This window comes from Eschrichtius robustus, chromosome 5 (genome assembly GCF_028021215.1).
Source record: "Eschrichtius robustus isolate mEscRob2 chromosome 5, mEscRob2.pri, whole genome shotgun sequence".
NCBI lineage: Eukaryota > Metazoa > Chordata > Mammalia > Artiodactyla > Eschrichtiidae > Eschrichtius > Eschrichtius robustus.
The window spans coordinates 11,142,230-11,158,103 of NC_090828.1; the positions used below are offsets into that span (position 1 = coordinate 11,142,230).

General features: G+C 37.6%; 1 protein-coding gene across 1 annotated transcript in view; it reads left to right on the plus strand.

Moving 5' to 3' along the window:
- Window positions 1-15,874, plus strand: part of SPHKAP (SPHK1 interactor, AKAP domain containing) — a 119,223-nt gene that overhangs the window by 93,230 nt on the left and 10,119 nt on the right. The window contains exons 7-8 of the mRNA XM_068543663.1: window positions 12,518-12,703; window positions 14,537-14,623. Of these exons, the coding sequence (XP_068399764.1) occupies window positions 12,518-12,703; window positions 14,537-14,623 (273 nt within the window). The remainder of the gene's footprint in view (window positions 1-12,517; window positions 12,704-14,536; window positions 14,624-15,874) is intronic.

Genomic DNA, 15,874 nt, shown 5'->3' on the forward strand with positions numbered 1-15,874 from the left:
AGTGTGATGAGACGAGAATAAAAAGAGTAATGTGGTAGAGAGTTACCTTTTGGGGGAAGCGGCCACTTAAGACAGGATGTTCACATTTGAGACGAGACTTAAAGGAAGAGAGAAAGGGTGCCGGCGAAATGAAGAATTGAATTGAAGGACGTGTATCTCTAGCATTATGGTGTTCTAGCTAGAAACTAGTCCACCCACCAGAAAAAGGACATGATAAGAAAACGTATCCTTCTGAGTAGAGCTCAGAGTAGAAGAGAAATTCCCCTGCGAATTTATAAACACAGCTTGCCTTAATGCATGTTTGGGGTTCTAATTTGCACCATCTGTGTGATGTAGGAAACCACAAACTGGTAAATTACCTTAAAGCAATCTTAGGTTAACAACACTGTGAGACCTTGGCAGAGGCAAAAATAAATCTCTTGATATTTAATCCCAAGTCTCAAAGGATTTCGATAGATAATGCCTATCAAATATGGGCTCAGAACTTCAAATTTCAAGATACATGGGAATCAAGGCACTATAAGCAAGACTCACAAATATCAAAGTAGAATTATCGCTAGCAAAGATTGCAGATGTGGGGATGCTCAGATACAGAATATAACATATTTTAAATATTTGAAAAATTAAGGTATATAAAACAGGAGTGGGAAAAACTGCAATCAAAATAGAATGAGGTAGAGTTAAAAGTCAGTTAATTATTACAAGAGATAAGTATAATCATTGAAATTAAACATTGCTAGATATAAACATAATTATTTAAAATTAGATTATTGGAATCAAAACTTTAACGGCATATCTGCAGAGAAAACTATAACAAAAGATAAATGTGAAAGGACTACTGTTTCCACCCACGATGGAGTAACTGAAGCTGAACTTGTTCTCCCTCTGTAAATAACTAAAAAAGTGGACAAAATATATGAAACAACTGTTGTCAGACATTTCACAACAAGCAGCATTCTGAGATAAGGAAAACAAGCATGGTGAGCTTTATAATAGTCCAACTTTCTGCCTGGATTCCCTTTTCAGACAGAAGTACAAAGAGGACAAATTTGAGCAGAACTCAGTGGTCACTCAGTTGAAGCTTCAGAGATTCGAGGGCACTCTCAGAGAAAGAACTCCAGAAGTCTGTAGAGGGATCCCCTCAAGTCTGTTACTGAACCCTAAGCCATGCATGTTAGGTGAAACCACATGAAGCTAGAAAGCTGTAAGCTTAACAATGCCACACGCTCACACAGGACTAGGAAAAGTTTAGTTCCAACCAGCCACAGTGGAGAAACCGTGTTAAACACATGCAGGATTTAGCAGAGACCCTGAAAGAAATCATACCATAGAATTAGGGCTAAACTATCCCTGAAAAATAAAAACTGATCTAAACTTGCCCTAACAAAACTTGAAGAGAAGCATTGAAAAATCAGGCTGAAATGAAACTAATTTAACCTAGAATGAGTCCAATAGTCTTTAAAGAAAGACAACTAAATTCAGCACTCAACAATATAAATTTTCAGCTTGACGTCCAGTTAAGCTGAAAGATGTTACACATTCAAAGAAGCAGAAAAATGTCACCCATAACTGAGACAATAATTATTCAATATAAATATACCTAGAAATTACAGAGATGATGAAATTAACCAACAAAGACTTTAAATAACTATTATAAATATGCTTCAAAATTTAAAGTACACATGATTATGAAAGTTGATGAAAATGATAAACTTATAAATCAGGAAGTGCAATGAACTCTAAGCAGAACAGACAAAAAGAAAACCACATCAGTGTACATCACAATCAAATTATTAAAAACCAGTGATAAAGGAATAGTCTTAAAAGCAGCCTAAGGAAGAATAAACCTTACATACTGGAGAACAAAAATAAAAGTTGCGGCTTTCCACCGCAAAAAATATAAACTAAAAGACAAACAATGACATCTTTACTGTGCTGAAGGAAAAAAAAAAACAAAACTCCCAACCTAGTGCTTTTTACCTAGTAAAAAATAAAGGCTATTCATGAATAGGAAGACTCAATATTGTCAAGATGCCAGTTCTTTCTAATCTGATCTATAGATTCAATGCAGTCCCATTCAAAATCCCAGCAACTTATTTTGTGGATGTTGATAAAATGATTCTAAAATTTATGCAGAGAGGCAGAAGACCCAGAATAACCAGAATATTAAAGGAGAAAAACAAAATCAGGCTGACACTACCTGACATCAAGACTTACTACAGATCTTACAGTAATCAAGACTGTGATACTGGTAAAGGGGTAAATAAATAGGTCAGTGGAACAGAATACAGAGCGCAGAGATAGACCCACACAAATATAGTCAACTGATCTTTGGTAAAAATCAAAGGCAATACCATAGAAAATAGATAGTTTTTTCAACAAACAGTGCTGGAACAACTGGACATCCACATGCAAAGAATGAATCTAGACACAACTCTAACACCATTAGCAAAAATTAACTCAAAATAGATCATAGACCTACATGTAAAAGGCAAAACTATAAAACTCCTAGAAAGGAACGTAAGAGAAAATTTAGGTTACCTTGGTTTTGGCAATGACTTTTTAGATACAACACCAAAGATATGATCCATAGAAATAATTGATAAACTGGACTTCATTAAAATTAAAAACTTCTTGTCGGTGAAAGACACTGTCAAGGAGACCAGAAGACAATCTGTGGACTGGGAGAAAATGTTCCCCAAGACCATATCTGACAAAGGACTGTCATCCAAAATTTACAGTGGCAAAAGACTTGAAAAGAATCCCCATCAAAGAAGATATACAGATGGCAAATAAGCATATGAAAAGATGCTCAATATCATATGTCATTAGGCAATTGCAAATTAAAACAAAAATAAGATATGACTACACACTTATGAGAATGGCCAAAATCCAAAACACTGACAACACAAAACGCTGGTGAGTATATGAAGTAACAGGGACTCATAGCCATTGCTGGTGGGAATGCAAAAATGGTACCGCTACTGTGGATTACAGTCTGGCAGTTTCTTACAAAAATAAACATACTCTTACTATATGATCCAGCAATCATGATTCTTAGTATTTACCCAAATGAGTTGAAAACTTATGTCCACACAAAACACCTGCACACAAGATTTCATAGCAGGTTTATTCATAATTGCCAAAACTTGGAAACAACCAAGACTTCCTTGAGTAGTTCAATAGGTGAATAAACTCTGGAACATCCAGACAATGGAATGTTATCCAGCACTAAAAATAAATAAGCTATTAAGCCATGAAAAGACATGGGGGAAACTTAAATGCACATTATTAAGTGAAAGAATCCAATCTGAAAAAGCTACATACCGTATGATTCCAACTATATGACGTTCTGGGAAAAGGCAAAACTGTGGAGCCAGTGAAAAGATCAGTGGCTGCGAGGGGTTAGGAGGGAGGAAAGGATGAATAGGTAGAGCACAGAGGATTTTTAAGGCAGTGAATCTATTCTGTATGATACTATAATGGTGGATACGTGTCATTATACATTTGTCCAAATCCATAAAATGTACAACACCAAAGTGAACCCTAATGTAAATGATGGACTTTGGGTGAAAATGGTGCATTGATTTCGGTTTATTAGTTGTAACAAATGCACCACTGGTACAGGCTGCTGATAGTGAGGGAGGCTATGTACGCGTATGGGCAGGGGACGTGGAAACTCTCTGTTCTTTCTGCTTAAATTTACTGTTAACCTAAAACTGCTCAAAAAAAAAAAAAAATAAAGCTTATTTTAAAAAATAAAGCTAACTAGTAATTTTTATACAACAGAATTTTAGAGAATATGCCAATAGGAGATTCGCACAATAAGAAGTGTTAGCGGAAGTTCATAGGCTGAAGGAAAATAATGCTGATTGGAACTTGGATGTACACAGAGAAACAAAAAATCCCACAAATAGTAAATACAAAATATTTGTTAATTTAAAAATTTCTTTAAGAGATAATTATTTAAAACAAAAAATACTGCTTTATATCATGAGGGACTGAAATATATGTCAATTATGGCACAAAGGATAGGAAGAGGAAATGGAAGTGTAAAAGTCTTCCTTTCTAAGTGAATTTGTATAATATAATCTGAAAATAGACTGTAACAAATTGACGATGCATACTGTAAACCCTGAGATAACTATGAAAAAAGTAAAACAAAAAGCCAATAAGTTAATACTGGAGATAAAATGGAATGGTAAAAATTACTCAGTTAATCCAGAGAAATGCAGGAAAAGAGGGAAAAAGTAACAAAGAATAAATGGGACCAATAGAAATAGATAATAATTTAAACCCAGGCATATTGATAATTACATTAATTTTTTAATGATCAAAACACTCCAATAAGAAGCAGAGATTGGCAGGCTGAATAAAAAGGCAAAACCCTACCATAAACCATCTATAAGAAATGTGTTTCCAATATAAAATAACCGATAGGTTAAAAGTAAAAAAATGGAAAAAGAAATATAAGAATGATGGAGTAGCTATATTAATATCAGATAGAATCAACTTCAGGATAAGGTATTTTGTCAGGGGAATTTTATCAGGAGTAAAGAGGGATATTTTATAATGATAGAGGGGCCAATTCATCAAGAAGACATGGAAAATGTATATATGTAATCACCTAAATAATAGAACTCCAAACTACATGAAACAAAATCTGATCGAGCTGGAAGGAGAAATAGACAAATCCACGGTTACAGTTGGAAATTTCACACTCTTCTCTCAGTAACTGATAGAATAGTAGACAGAAAGTCAATAAGGATATACTACAAGACTTGAGTAACATTCTCAATCAACTTGACCTAATTAACATGTATTGAGGATGCCACCAAACAGCAAAATATACATTTTTTTCAAGTACACTTGAAACATTCACCAAGATGGACCATTAGGCCATAAAACAAGTCTTAGTAAATTTAAAAAGAATTAAACTCATATAGAATATGTTGTCGGACCGCATGGAATTAAAATAAAAATCAATAACAAAAAGATACCCGGGAAATCCACACCCCCAAAAAATTTGAAAATATTTCTAAATTGTAAGTTGGGCAAAGAATGTCACAAGGGAAATTAAAATAAATTTTTAATTGAATGAAAAGGAAAACATACCATATAAAAATTTACGTATACAGCTAAAGTGCTTAGGAAAGAAATTTATCTTTATTTTTTATTATTTTTTTATTTGTTTAACATCTTTATTGGTGTATAATTGCTTTACAATGGTGTGTTAGTTTCTGCTGTACAACAAAGTGAATCAACTATATGTATACATATATCCCCATATCCCCTCCTTCTTGCATCTCCCTCCCACCCTCCCTCTAGGTGGTCACAAAGCACTGAGCTGATCTCCCTGTGCTATGTGGCTGCTTCCCACTAGCTATCTATTTTACATTTGGTAGTATATGTAAGCCTATGCCACTCTCTCACTTCGTCCCAGCTTACCCTTCCCCCTCCCCGTGTCCTCAAGTCCATTTTCTACGTCTGTGTCTTTATTCCTGTCCTGTCTCTACGTTCTTCAGAACTTTTTTTTTTTTAGATTCCATATATATGTGTTAGCATACGGTATTTGTTTTTCTCTTTCTGACTTACTTCACTCTGTATGACAGACTCTAGGTCCATCCACCTCACTACAAATAACTCAATTTTGTTTATTTTTATGGCTGAGTAATATTCCACTGTATATATGTGCCACATCTTCTTTATCCATTCATCTGTCGATGGACACTTAGGTTGCTTCCATGTCCTGGCTATTGTAAATAGTGCTGCAATGAACATTGGGGTACATGACTCTCTTTGAATTATGGTTTTCTCAGGGTATATGCCCAGTAGTGGGATTGCTGGGTCATATGGTAGTTCTATTTTTAGTTTTTTAAGGAACCTCCAAACTGTTCTCCATAGTGGCTGTATCAATTTACATTCCCACCAACAGTGCAAGAGGGTTCCCTTTTCTCCACACCCTCTCCAGCATTTATTGCTTGTAGATTTTTTGATGATGGCCATTCTGACTGGTGTGAGGTGACACCTCCTTGTAGTTTTGATTTGCATTTCTCTAATGATTAGTGATGTTGAGCATTCCTTCATGTGTTTGTTGGCAATCTTATATCTTCTATGGAGAAATGTCTATTTAGTTCTTTTGCCCATTTTTGGATTGGGTTGTTTGTTTTTTTGATATTGAGCTGCATGAGCTGTTTGTAAATTCTGGAGATTACTCCTTTGTCAGTTGCTTCATTGGCAAATATTTTCTCCCATTCTGAGGGTTGTCTTTTCGTCTTGTTTATGGTTTCCTTTGCTGTGCAAAAGCTTTTAAGTTTCATTAGGTCCCATTAGTTTATTTTTGTTTTTATTTCCATTGTTCTAGGAGGTGGGTCAAAAGGATCTTGCTGTGATTTATGTCATGCAGTGTTCTGCATATGTTTTCCTCTAAGAGTTTGATAGTGTCTGGCCTTACATTAAGTCTTTAATCCATTTTGAGTTTATTTTTGTGTATGGTGTTAGGGAGTGTTCTAATTTCATTCTTTTACATGTAGCGGTCCAGTTTTCCCATCACCACTTATTGAAGAGGTTATCTTTTCTCCATTGTATACTCTCGTCTCCTTTATCAAAAATAAGGTGACCATATGTGTGTGGGTTTATCTCTGGGCTTTCTATCCTGTTCCATTGATCTATATTTCTGTTTTTGTGCCAGCACTCTACTGTCTTGATTACTGCAGCTTTGTAGTATAGTCTGAAGTCAGGGAGCTTGATTCCTCCAGCTCCATTTTTCTTTCTCAAGATTGCTTTGGCTATTCGGGGTCTTTTGTGTTTCCATACAAATTGGGAAATTTTTTGTTCTAGTTCTGTGAAAAATGCCGTTGGTAGTTTGATAGGGATTGCATTGAATCTGTTGATTGCTTTGGGTAGTATAGTCATTTTCACAATGTTGATTCTTCCAATCCAAGAACATGGTATATCTCTCCATCTGTTTGTATCATCTTTAATTTCTTTCATCAGTGTCTTATAGTTTTCTGCATACAGGTCTTCTGTCTCCTTAGGTAGGTTTTTTCCTAGGTGTTTTATTCTTTCTGTTACAATGGTAAATGGGAGCGTTTCCTTAATTTGTCATTCAGATTTTTCATCATTAGTGTATAGGAATGCAAGAGATTTCTGTGCATTAAGTTTGTATCCTGCTACTTTACCAAGTTCATTGATTAGCTCTAGTAGTTTTCTGGTAGCATCTTTAGGATTCTCTATGTATAGCATCATGTCATCTGCAAATAGGGGCAGCTTTATTTCTTCTTTTCCGATTTGGATTCCTTTTATTTCTTTTTCTTCTCTGATTGCTGTGGCAAAAACTTCCAAAACTATGTTGAATAATAGTGGTGAGAGTGGACAACCTTGTCTTGTTCCTGATCTTAGTGGAAATGGTTTCAGTTTTTCACCATTGAGAACGATGTTGGCTGTGGGTTTTTTATATATGGCCTTTATTATGTTGAGGTAAGTTCCCTCTATGCCTGCTTTCTGGAGGGTTTTTATCATAAATTGGTGTTGAATTTTGTGGAAAGCTTTTTCTGCATCTATTGAGATGATCATATGGTTTTTCTCCTTCAATTTGTTAATATGGTTTATCACCTTGACTGATTTGCGTATATTGAAGAATCCTTGCATTCCTGGGATAAACCCCACTTGATCATGGTGTATGATCCTTTTAATGTGCTGTTGGATTCTGTTTGCTAGTATTTTGTTGAGGATTTTTGCATCTATGTTCATCAGTGATATTGGCCTGTAGTTTTCTTTCTTTGTGACATCTTTGTCTGGTTTTGGTATCAGGGTGATGGTGGCCTCGTAGAATGAGTTTGGGAGTGTTCCTCCCTCTGCTATATTTTGGAAGAATTTGAGAAGGATAGGTGTTAGCTCTTCTCTAAATGTTTGATAGAATTCGCCTGTGAAGCCATCTGGTCCTGGGCTTTTGTTTGTTGGAAGATTTTTAATCACAGTCTCAAATTCAGTGCTTGTGGGTGGTCTGTTTATATTTTCTGTTTCCTCCTGGTTCAGTCTGGGAAAAATGAACAAACCTATAAATTTCTCTCAAAAGAAAATGGAAACTAGTGTTTTAGATATAATCACTATTCATTCTGAATCCCTAGTTATGTGACATGGGATATGAGATTTACTGTAAATAGAGTGGGAAATTGAGATAAAATAAAATATACTGACAGATTCATTTTTAAGCTGGATGTTTAATGTCAATCACTGAGATTTAACTTCTGATTTAGTAAGAAGTATCCTATAATGAATTTTTTTAGTAACATAAGGTCCTAATTCAGTAAGGAATTAGTCCAGGAAATTATTTTTTAACCAAGTAAACAAATGGTTTAGGAGCCCTCCCCTTTGTGCTGAGTACTTGCCTCATTTCCACTTTGGGGAATATGTATATTGTTTCTATTTGTCATCAGTGAACTAACATATCTTTCATTTGAATTTAGTTAAATTCAGTGAATGTTCCTTTGACTACATCCATTCTTCCCCTTTCTACCTGCTCAATTTAGAAAAATCTCAACATTTTTGAAAGAAAAATCAAGCTTATTAAGGATCTCTTTTCACCAAATGTTAGCAACAGATCACACTAGAAACAGCCACACCTCAAAATCGCACCTGTACAGATGCTTTGAGAAGGAATCTTAGGGACAAGATTTGGTGTGATATTACCTATGTAATTCATTCACATATCAAGGGGATATTTAATCACACCCCCAAAATTATACATTTGAAACTCTACACTCTATACTAGAACACATTTTAACAAATATTGTAAAAAGTACAACCATTTTTGGAGAAAAGATAACAGTACTAATTCTAAGATTGAGGAAAATTATGTAGATCTTTCTATAACCGATCAAGTGTTTTGCATAAAAGTGATCAAGTGTCTTAAGTTGTATTTCCTGGGAAGAGACCTTGAGAAGGAGAGTTCAGGCAAATATATATAATTTGTGAAGGAGTGCTCGCCAGAGAAAAGTCTACATACATGGGTAAGGAGGAAGGAAAGACAAGAGTGGACAGAGGGAGATGGTCCCCCCCAAATATGTTTGCACCTGAGGGCACAGCGCATCCTATAGGAAACCCTGAAGCTGGGATGGTCTGTCATCTTTAGTGCAAATTGAGGCAAGGGTGGGCTTTTGTATCTCTGTGTCAGCTGGTCATTGGGGTGCTCACTGGGAGAGGGTATAACCCTGGCAAGGCAATTCCCAACCTGAGGACAGCTCTCAGTGCGGACTGGCAGCTGCCATTACTCTCTACAGCCCGTGCACAAGGGCCAAGAAAAGCATTCCAGTCTCCACTCACCGAGTTACCATATTTTTCATCGTCAACTGAGAAATACACTCTTGCTTTTTGTTTGCAAACATTAATGTCCTTCTTTTTATGCCATTAGTTTTTTTTTTTTATGCTATTTGTTTTTGATGAGCCTATGGGGAAAAGTTTCCATGAATCTGTTCACATTTCTGTACATTTGGCTTCCTGAGCAAAGAGCACTGGCACCTGGACTGAAGGTTGATCAAATACTAACCCTGAAGATAGAGACTTCTAAAGAGATACAGTGATTCATTTCCCTGGAGCTATTTAATTACATTCCAGGGTAGTGACATCTCCTCCTCTCCGCAGAAAAGATTTGAATGTGTTTATAATCTAGAGCAAAGTGCTCTCTCCTCCATCGTCTCTCTCTCTCTCTCCCTTCTCTCCCTGGAGAAAGAGAGAGGCAGATGTGTCCAGGCATGATAATTTTGAGGTTCCTCTCCTGTGGTGCAAACCTCACTACAGGTGCAGTGTGCAGTAGGGAATTGGGGCACAGAGAATGAATGCAAGCTGCTCTGTGAGAAAAGAAATGGTCTGATCTCTAACCCAGAGCACTTTGTGTGTGAGTGTGTGTGTGTGTGTGTGTGTGTGTGTGTGTGTGTGTGTGTCACTGTGCCAGGCAAACAAATGGAAAGTCGAGCTTATTAAAAACCTGCTTTCACCAAGTGTTAGCAGTAGAGTGTGATAGAAACTGCCACACCTCAATACCGTAGTTATTCAGAATGCCGTTAGCTTGCAAGAAAGATCTTTCTCAGATCTTTCCACATAAGACTTAATAGGTAGGGCTATCTAAATTTGAATATGGTTCTACTTATGAAGCTAGGCAATTTTAACAATAACATATTCATCTAAAAAATATTTAATGTGTTCACAGCTCTACTCCAAATACATAAAAAAGTATAAAAGCTCTTAATAATGTATGGTATATACACTAGACTGCAAACTAGGAAACATTAAGTGCTACCGAAAAGAAAGAAAAACAGACAAATTGCTTTGATCATTCAAGAGAGAGATGGCCCTAGGGAGGGAGATTAAGGACGACTTCGGGGAGGTGAGAGCATCTTGGCTAAGGAATGGTAAGAAACAAGGATCAGGAAAGAATGTTATTAGACTAATGATTCTTAATGAATTATATAATTTACTAATAAAGAATAATATATACTTACATACCAAGCACTAAGATAAATGCATTAAATGATTTTATTTTCTAGCTTATTTTTTCCAAAAACCATTATGAGGTTAGTGTTCTTATTTTTCTTGGAAAGTTTTATTAACTTGTCCAAGTTGAACAGATGACACGTGGTAGAAGTGGAAGGTACAGCTCTGGACTGCAGGAACAGTGCTCAAAGCACCCTGGTCTCCAGCATTTGGTCAGAGGAAGCAACGGGGCAAAGATCAAGAGGCAGGAAATTTACAGCACATCTGAGGAGCAGCAGAGAGTCTGGTTTTGCTCAGTAATGAACTAGAGTCAGACAGATAAAACTGGAGAGGCAAGGGAAGTCCGTGAAGGAAAGAGTTTAGCTTTAGGAAGTTCTTGAAGGTTTTTGACAAGAAAGGCCAAAGATATGCCTGGAGAACATTAATTAACATTAACCTGGCTTATGTGTGAAGAAGGTTTTGAAAGAGGAAGAATAGTCGCGGCTGAACTGTTAGGAGGCCGACACAATATAGTCCAGGCAAGAAGTCAAGGTTCAGTGCCCAGGAGTCTCAAAACTTGAGATCCGGTGTCTGGTACCAACTCTTGTTGTAACTTAAGGTAAATCATTCCACCTCACTGGGCTTTGGCATCCTAATCTACAGGAAATCTGTGAGGTTCCTTCCAAATCTAAATTCTAGAGATTTAGGAAGACCTAAATTAACATAACTACCTGAGCACAGAGACAGAGATAAGTATGTGAGAGATACTTTAGAGATGGAACTGAAAAACATAGCAAATGATTGAATGTAAAGGTCAAGGAGAAATCAGAAATTTTCTGCAAGATTTTAAGCCCAGACACTCAGAAAAGTCAATGAAATAAGAAATACAGGAAAAGAATGGAAGGGCAATTAGAATTTGTTTTATGTAGATTGATTCTGAGATGTTTGTGAGACAGACTGGAGATGTTCAGAAGACCAACTGAGGAAAAGAGCCCCAGAATCAGGAAGAGGGACCCTGCCTGGAGCTCAGATTTGGAAGCTATTTTCACAGGCAGAATAGATGAGACTGCTTAGGGACAGACTGGAAAGGAGGGCAGTGAATCAATCAGAGCTGGCTATACTATGTTTAAAGGACAAAGAGAGAACCAGTTTCCAGGCATGGAGTGTCCAGAAAGGCAGAAATTCATGGGACGCCAACGAGGAAAGGTTTCAAAGAAAAAAGCTTGTCAGATCAAGGGTTAAATGCTTGATATAAAAAGGTGCTCATCCAGAAAAGTGATGCTGATATAAATCAGAGGTTTCAGAGGGAGAGGATGGGGTAAAAAAAAATAAAAAGGTGGCTGCAAGTGCAAAATATGTATAGAGGCATTTATGGCAAAGTGGTTTGGTAAACCACCAAAACTGGGCTGGGTGTTGTTCTCCCAGCATGGTCCACATACAACTTGCATTAGAATCACCTGGGGTGGTTGTTTAAAATGCAGGTTTCTGGGCCTTCCTGCAGAAGCCCTGAATCGTAATCTCAGGGGAAGGATGCTCTGCGTATCTTTATTTTAAACACCACTGCCCTTCAATAATTCTTATGTATGCAGGCCTGGTTGCTTCAACATGTTTTTTAAATGAACGGAGGGAGTCAGTAGAAAGAGATCAAATGAAGAAATAAGAAAGCTGGTAGAGAGTAATCCTGAAAAGGCAAAATGGGACCTAGGGCATCAGCAGAGGATTAGCCTAAAAGGAAGATTCCATCTATGTCCTAGGACATTCTGCTCGCTATGGCGGAGATCCATGCTCGACAGAGCATGCAGTGTACTGATCAACGCATGTTACCCATTCAACCGTTTTATAGATTACCAATTTCTTTTATATGTTTAAAAACCCTAGAATGCTTTCATTGAAAGTATTCATTAATTCCAAGTTGATTTTTTAAATTATGCAAACAATTTCATCAGCCACTGAACAGCTATCCATCTTTGCCCTTCTGACTTTGACCTTTTCCCCTGAAAAGGTCAGTCTTGTGCCTGCACTCTTAGTAATATCTTACCGTCTACAGCGACAGCCTTGATGCCAGAGATGTACCAGAGGCTGAAGTCTTAACAGAAGGCAGAGCCCCCGATGAGTTCTCCAACCCTCCCGGCAGCAGTGGGGAGAGCACAGACAGCTGGTCCCAGCTCGTCAATGAGGAAGACAACCCAGATGACACCAGCAGCTTCCTGCAGCTCAGTGAGCGATCCATGAGGTACCTGCTCTTTAAATGACTTACCAGGGAAACAGGTCTCAACACAGATTCCAGAAATGCATTTTAGTCATTCTCTGCCAAGGGTCCCTAATAGCGCAAAAAGGAAAGACTGCCCATCATAATTTGTGCTGAGAGCTATCTTAATATCCAGTTATGGTTTCAATTAGCTTGGCCAAGCTTGAGAGTCATGTGTGTTCCCTTCTCTGCAAGCTCCAGCTAGTGCATTCAATGATGACAACTGTGAGTTTTTAAATAAGAGCAGCTATTACACCTGGTGTGTTTGATACTTTCTTTCTGGTTCATTTGTATTTCAGATGCAAGACAGGCTGGGTTTACATGAGGCGTTTCCATACTGTGTTGTGTTGTTTGGCCTGACTGTTCCTCCCCTTTCTCTGCCTGCCCTCCGTATTGTTGCTCTAGAAAAGCTAGAGAGGTGCTAAAGAGAGGTCAGATTTGGGAGGACCTGAACCAATCAGGAGACATAAACTAAAAACTAGTCTTTTGTGAGGTGAGAATGAAAAGAATCTTCATGTTTCTACCCAAAATCTTATTGGATACTGAGCCAACAAGTCCACAGACTTTCCAGAAAGCCCAAAGGAAAATGGGCTTCCGATGCATCTGGCTGTATGGCTCCTTGAATATTTTACTTCTGACGGTTCAGTCTGTTTAGACTTAGGAAAATTTCACAATGTTAAATGATTTATCTAAAATTTCAAAAACTGGTGGGAAATGTTATCTTATAGAGATAAAAAGCAAAGAGAATTTGACTCTCTGGACTTAGCATAAGTTTATACAGTTAAGTACCTCCAGAGCAATGTTTGAGTCATCAGATTTCAATCACTGAATACATTCAGTACCCCACAGGAAAACCAAGACAGGAATTTGAAATGAGGGGATTTAGTTGCTTATTCATGGAACTCCTGAGGGAAGACTGTCCCATTACACGATACCCCAGCACTCACCCTTTGAAAACCTTACTTGGAAGAGACGTCACTGGAAAATAGAGAAGGTATGAGGAAATATAGTGAGTTTGGTGAAATTGGATGCATTCCATTTTGCAAGTACAGACAGAACCTAAAAATGGGCTCAACTCTTCTGTGTTTCAGTAAACAAATTCCAGGCTAGTAACTAGACCATATGTTGATTGTGCATCCTACAAAAATGTTGCAATACGTGATCCCTCCTTCTCTACAACACACAAAGTATCAGGTGTTGTTCCTTCTCAAAGATTTTAAGGTAAAGGAGTTATAAAACTTTGGCATTGCCCAACTTTGTACTTGTAAATTCTGTAGCCCCTCAGGAAAAAAATGAGACAAGTGCATATCCTATGGAATATCCCTGACAAAAATCCCCTGAATGGCAAAGGGAAAAGAGAACATGCATCGCTGGTTTCTGTCAAAAGCCAAGAAGCAGGCAGATAAGCATTCCCGTATCTTCCCCCTCAGCCAGCATTCTCAGAAGTATCTTAGTCTCTGGAGGTATACCCAAGGAGTCTCTTGCTGATGGATAAACATCCTTACTGTCACTAGGATGGGGAAGAAAGGAGTCATGCCGATTGTCACCCACTAGGTGTGATCCACCAGGTATGACCGCTGCAGAAATTACGAAACATTGATGACGATGATGATGACGATTGGCTTGAGCCAAGAATGTCTTTTGTTGTGTTTTCCCCTGATTTGGTCCGAAATAAACGTCAATTTAGGAGTCCTAGACACTAAGCAGTATTCTTCTGGGGACCAAAGGAAGAACCTCTTAGAACGGTAGAACATCAGTGTCAGCAGTGTGGCCAGGTGGTGGAGACTGGCATTAATATGTAAACTTTTGCTTTGTCAGCAATGGCAACAGTAGTGCCACTAGCAGTCTTGGCATTATGGACCTGGACATTTATCAGGAAAGCATGCCATCTTCTCCCATGATTAAGTAAGTAGCCACTGAGATGCAGTGATTGTGAGACCACTACTCCGATTCCATCTGGCAATCCATTTTGATCATTCAGGTTGTTCCCGACCACTGGTTTCATCATGTCTGTCCTGCTGAGGTTCCCAGACATGTGTGGTTTCATGTCACTTGAGTAAGAACTCAGGCCTGCTGTAGCCTCACCCTTCCCACCACCTGCTTTCTGGATTTCAAATCTGCCCCCCTGTAATATAATCGTTTTGGATAAAGCTTATCCATATAATCAGACATATATGTCATTTTACCTAGTTGGACACAGAGAAACAAAAATCCATTTAAATTGTACTATGCCAACCAGCAAAGACTATTGTTCAATAGGATATAGTGTGAATGGCTTTTCCTTTACTTGTAGACACCTGGGATTATTGCCACTAATGAGTCTAATACCAAATGGCACCATGGTAGAATGTGTCATTTTTATATCTGCTCCCCACAATATGAGGACCTTCTGAAAGACCAAGGGAAAAAAGTACAATATGTGTGTCATAAAATATGGTGCACAAAACGAGGGCAACATGAGGTCAGGACTATATCTAGAGTTTGTGATTGTCCTGGAAAATTAAATGAATTGAAACCTCTTTTTGACCATTATGACTTATTATTTGGAGATTTCTGAAATTTCAGAAAAATGAAAATGAAGTATAGGACTAAAGTTGCTCCCTGATCTATTTTTTCAATTATTATCTAAAGCTAAATCATTTTTATTTCACTATTTAATCAGGTTTCCTGCCTGCGGGAATATTTCTCAGTGATTAAAGGTTGCAGTGCATTCTTTATTGTTCCACACAGCCATCATTCACAGGTAGAGATGAACATAAACATTATCTTGGGTTTGTTTTGTTTTTTAAAGGAGGCAAAACAAACAAAAACACTTTGGGGTAAATTTATTTTTCTCCTACAGGAAACATTTGTTTAGGTATTTTGTCCATCTTTCTCCCCAGTATGAGCCTAGGACCCCACAGACTACAGATAGAGAAAACCAAGACCACCTCTACCCATATCAGCATCCTGCAACTCCATAGTAGTAGAAATTGTATGTACCATATGTCATTTCACTTATGTCTCTTGGATAGCGATCTAGCAGAAAATCTAGACCCTTGGGAAATTGGCCATTCTTCTACAAATAATTAGGTGTTCATGAAAGAGCAATTACACTTTCTCTTGACATCAGGAATACAATGGAATTAGCCAGATCTTAACAGTAACAGAGAATAT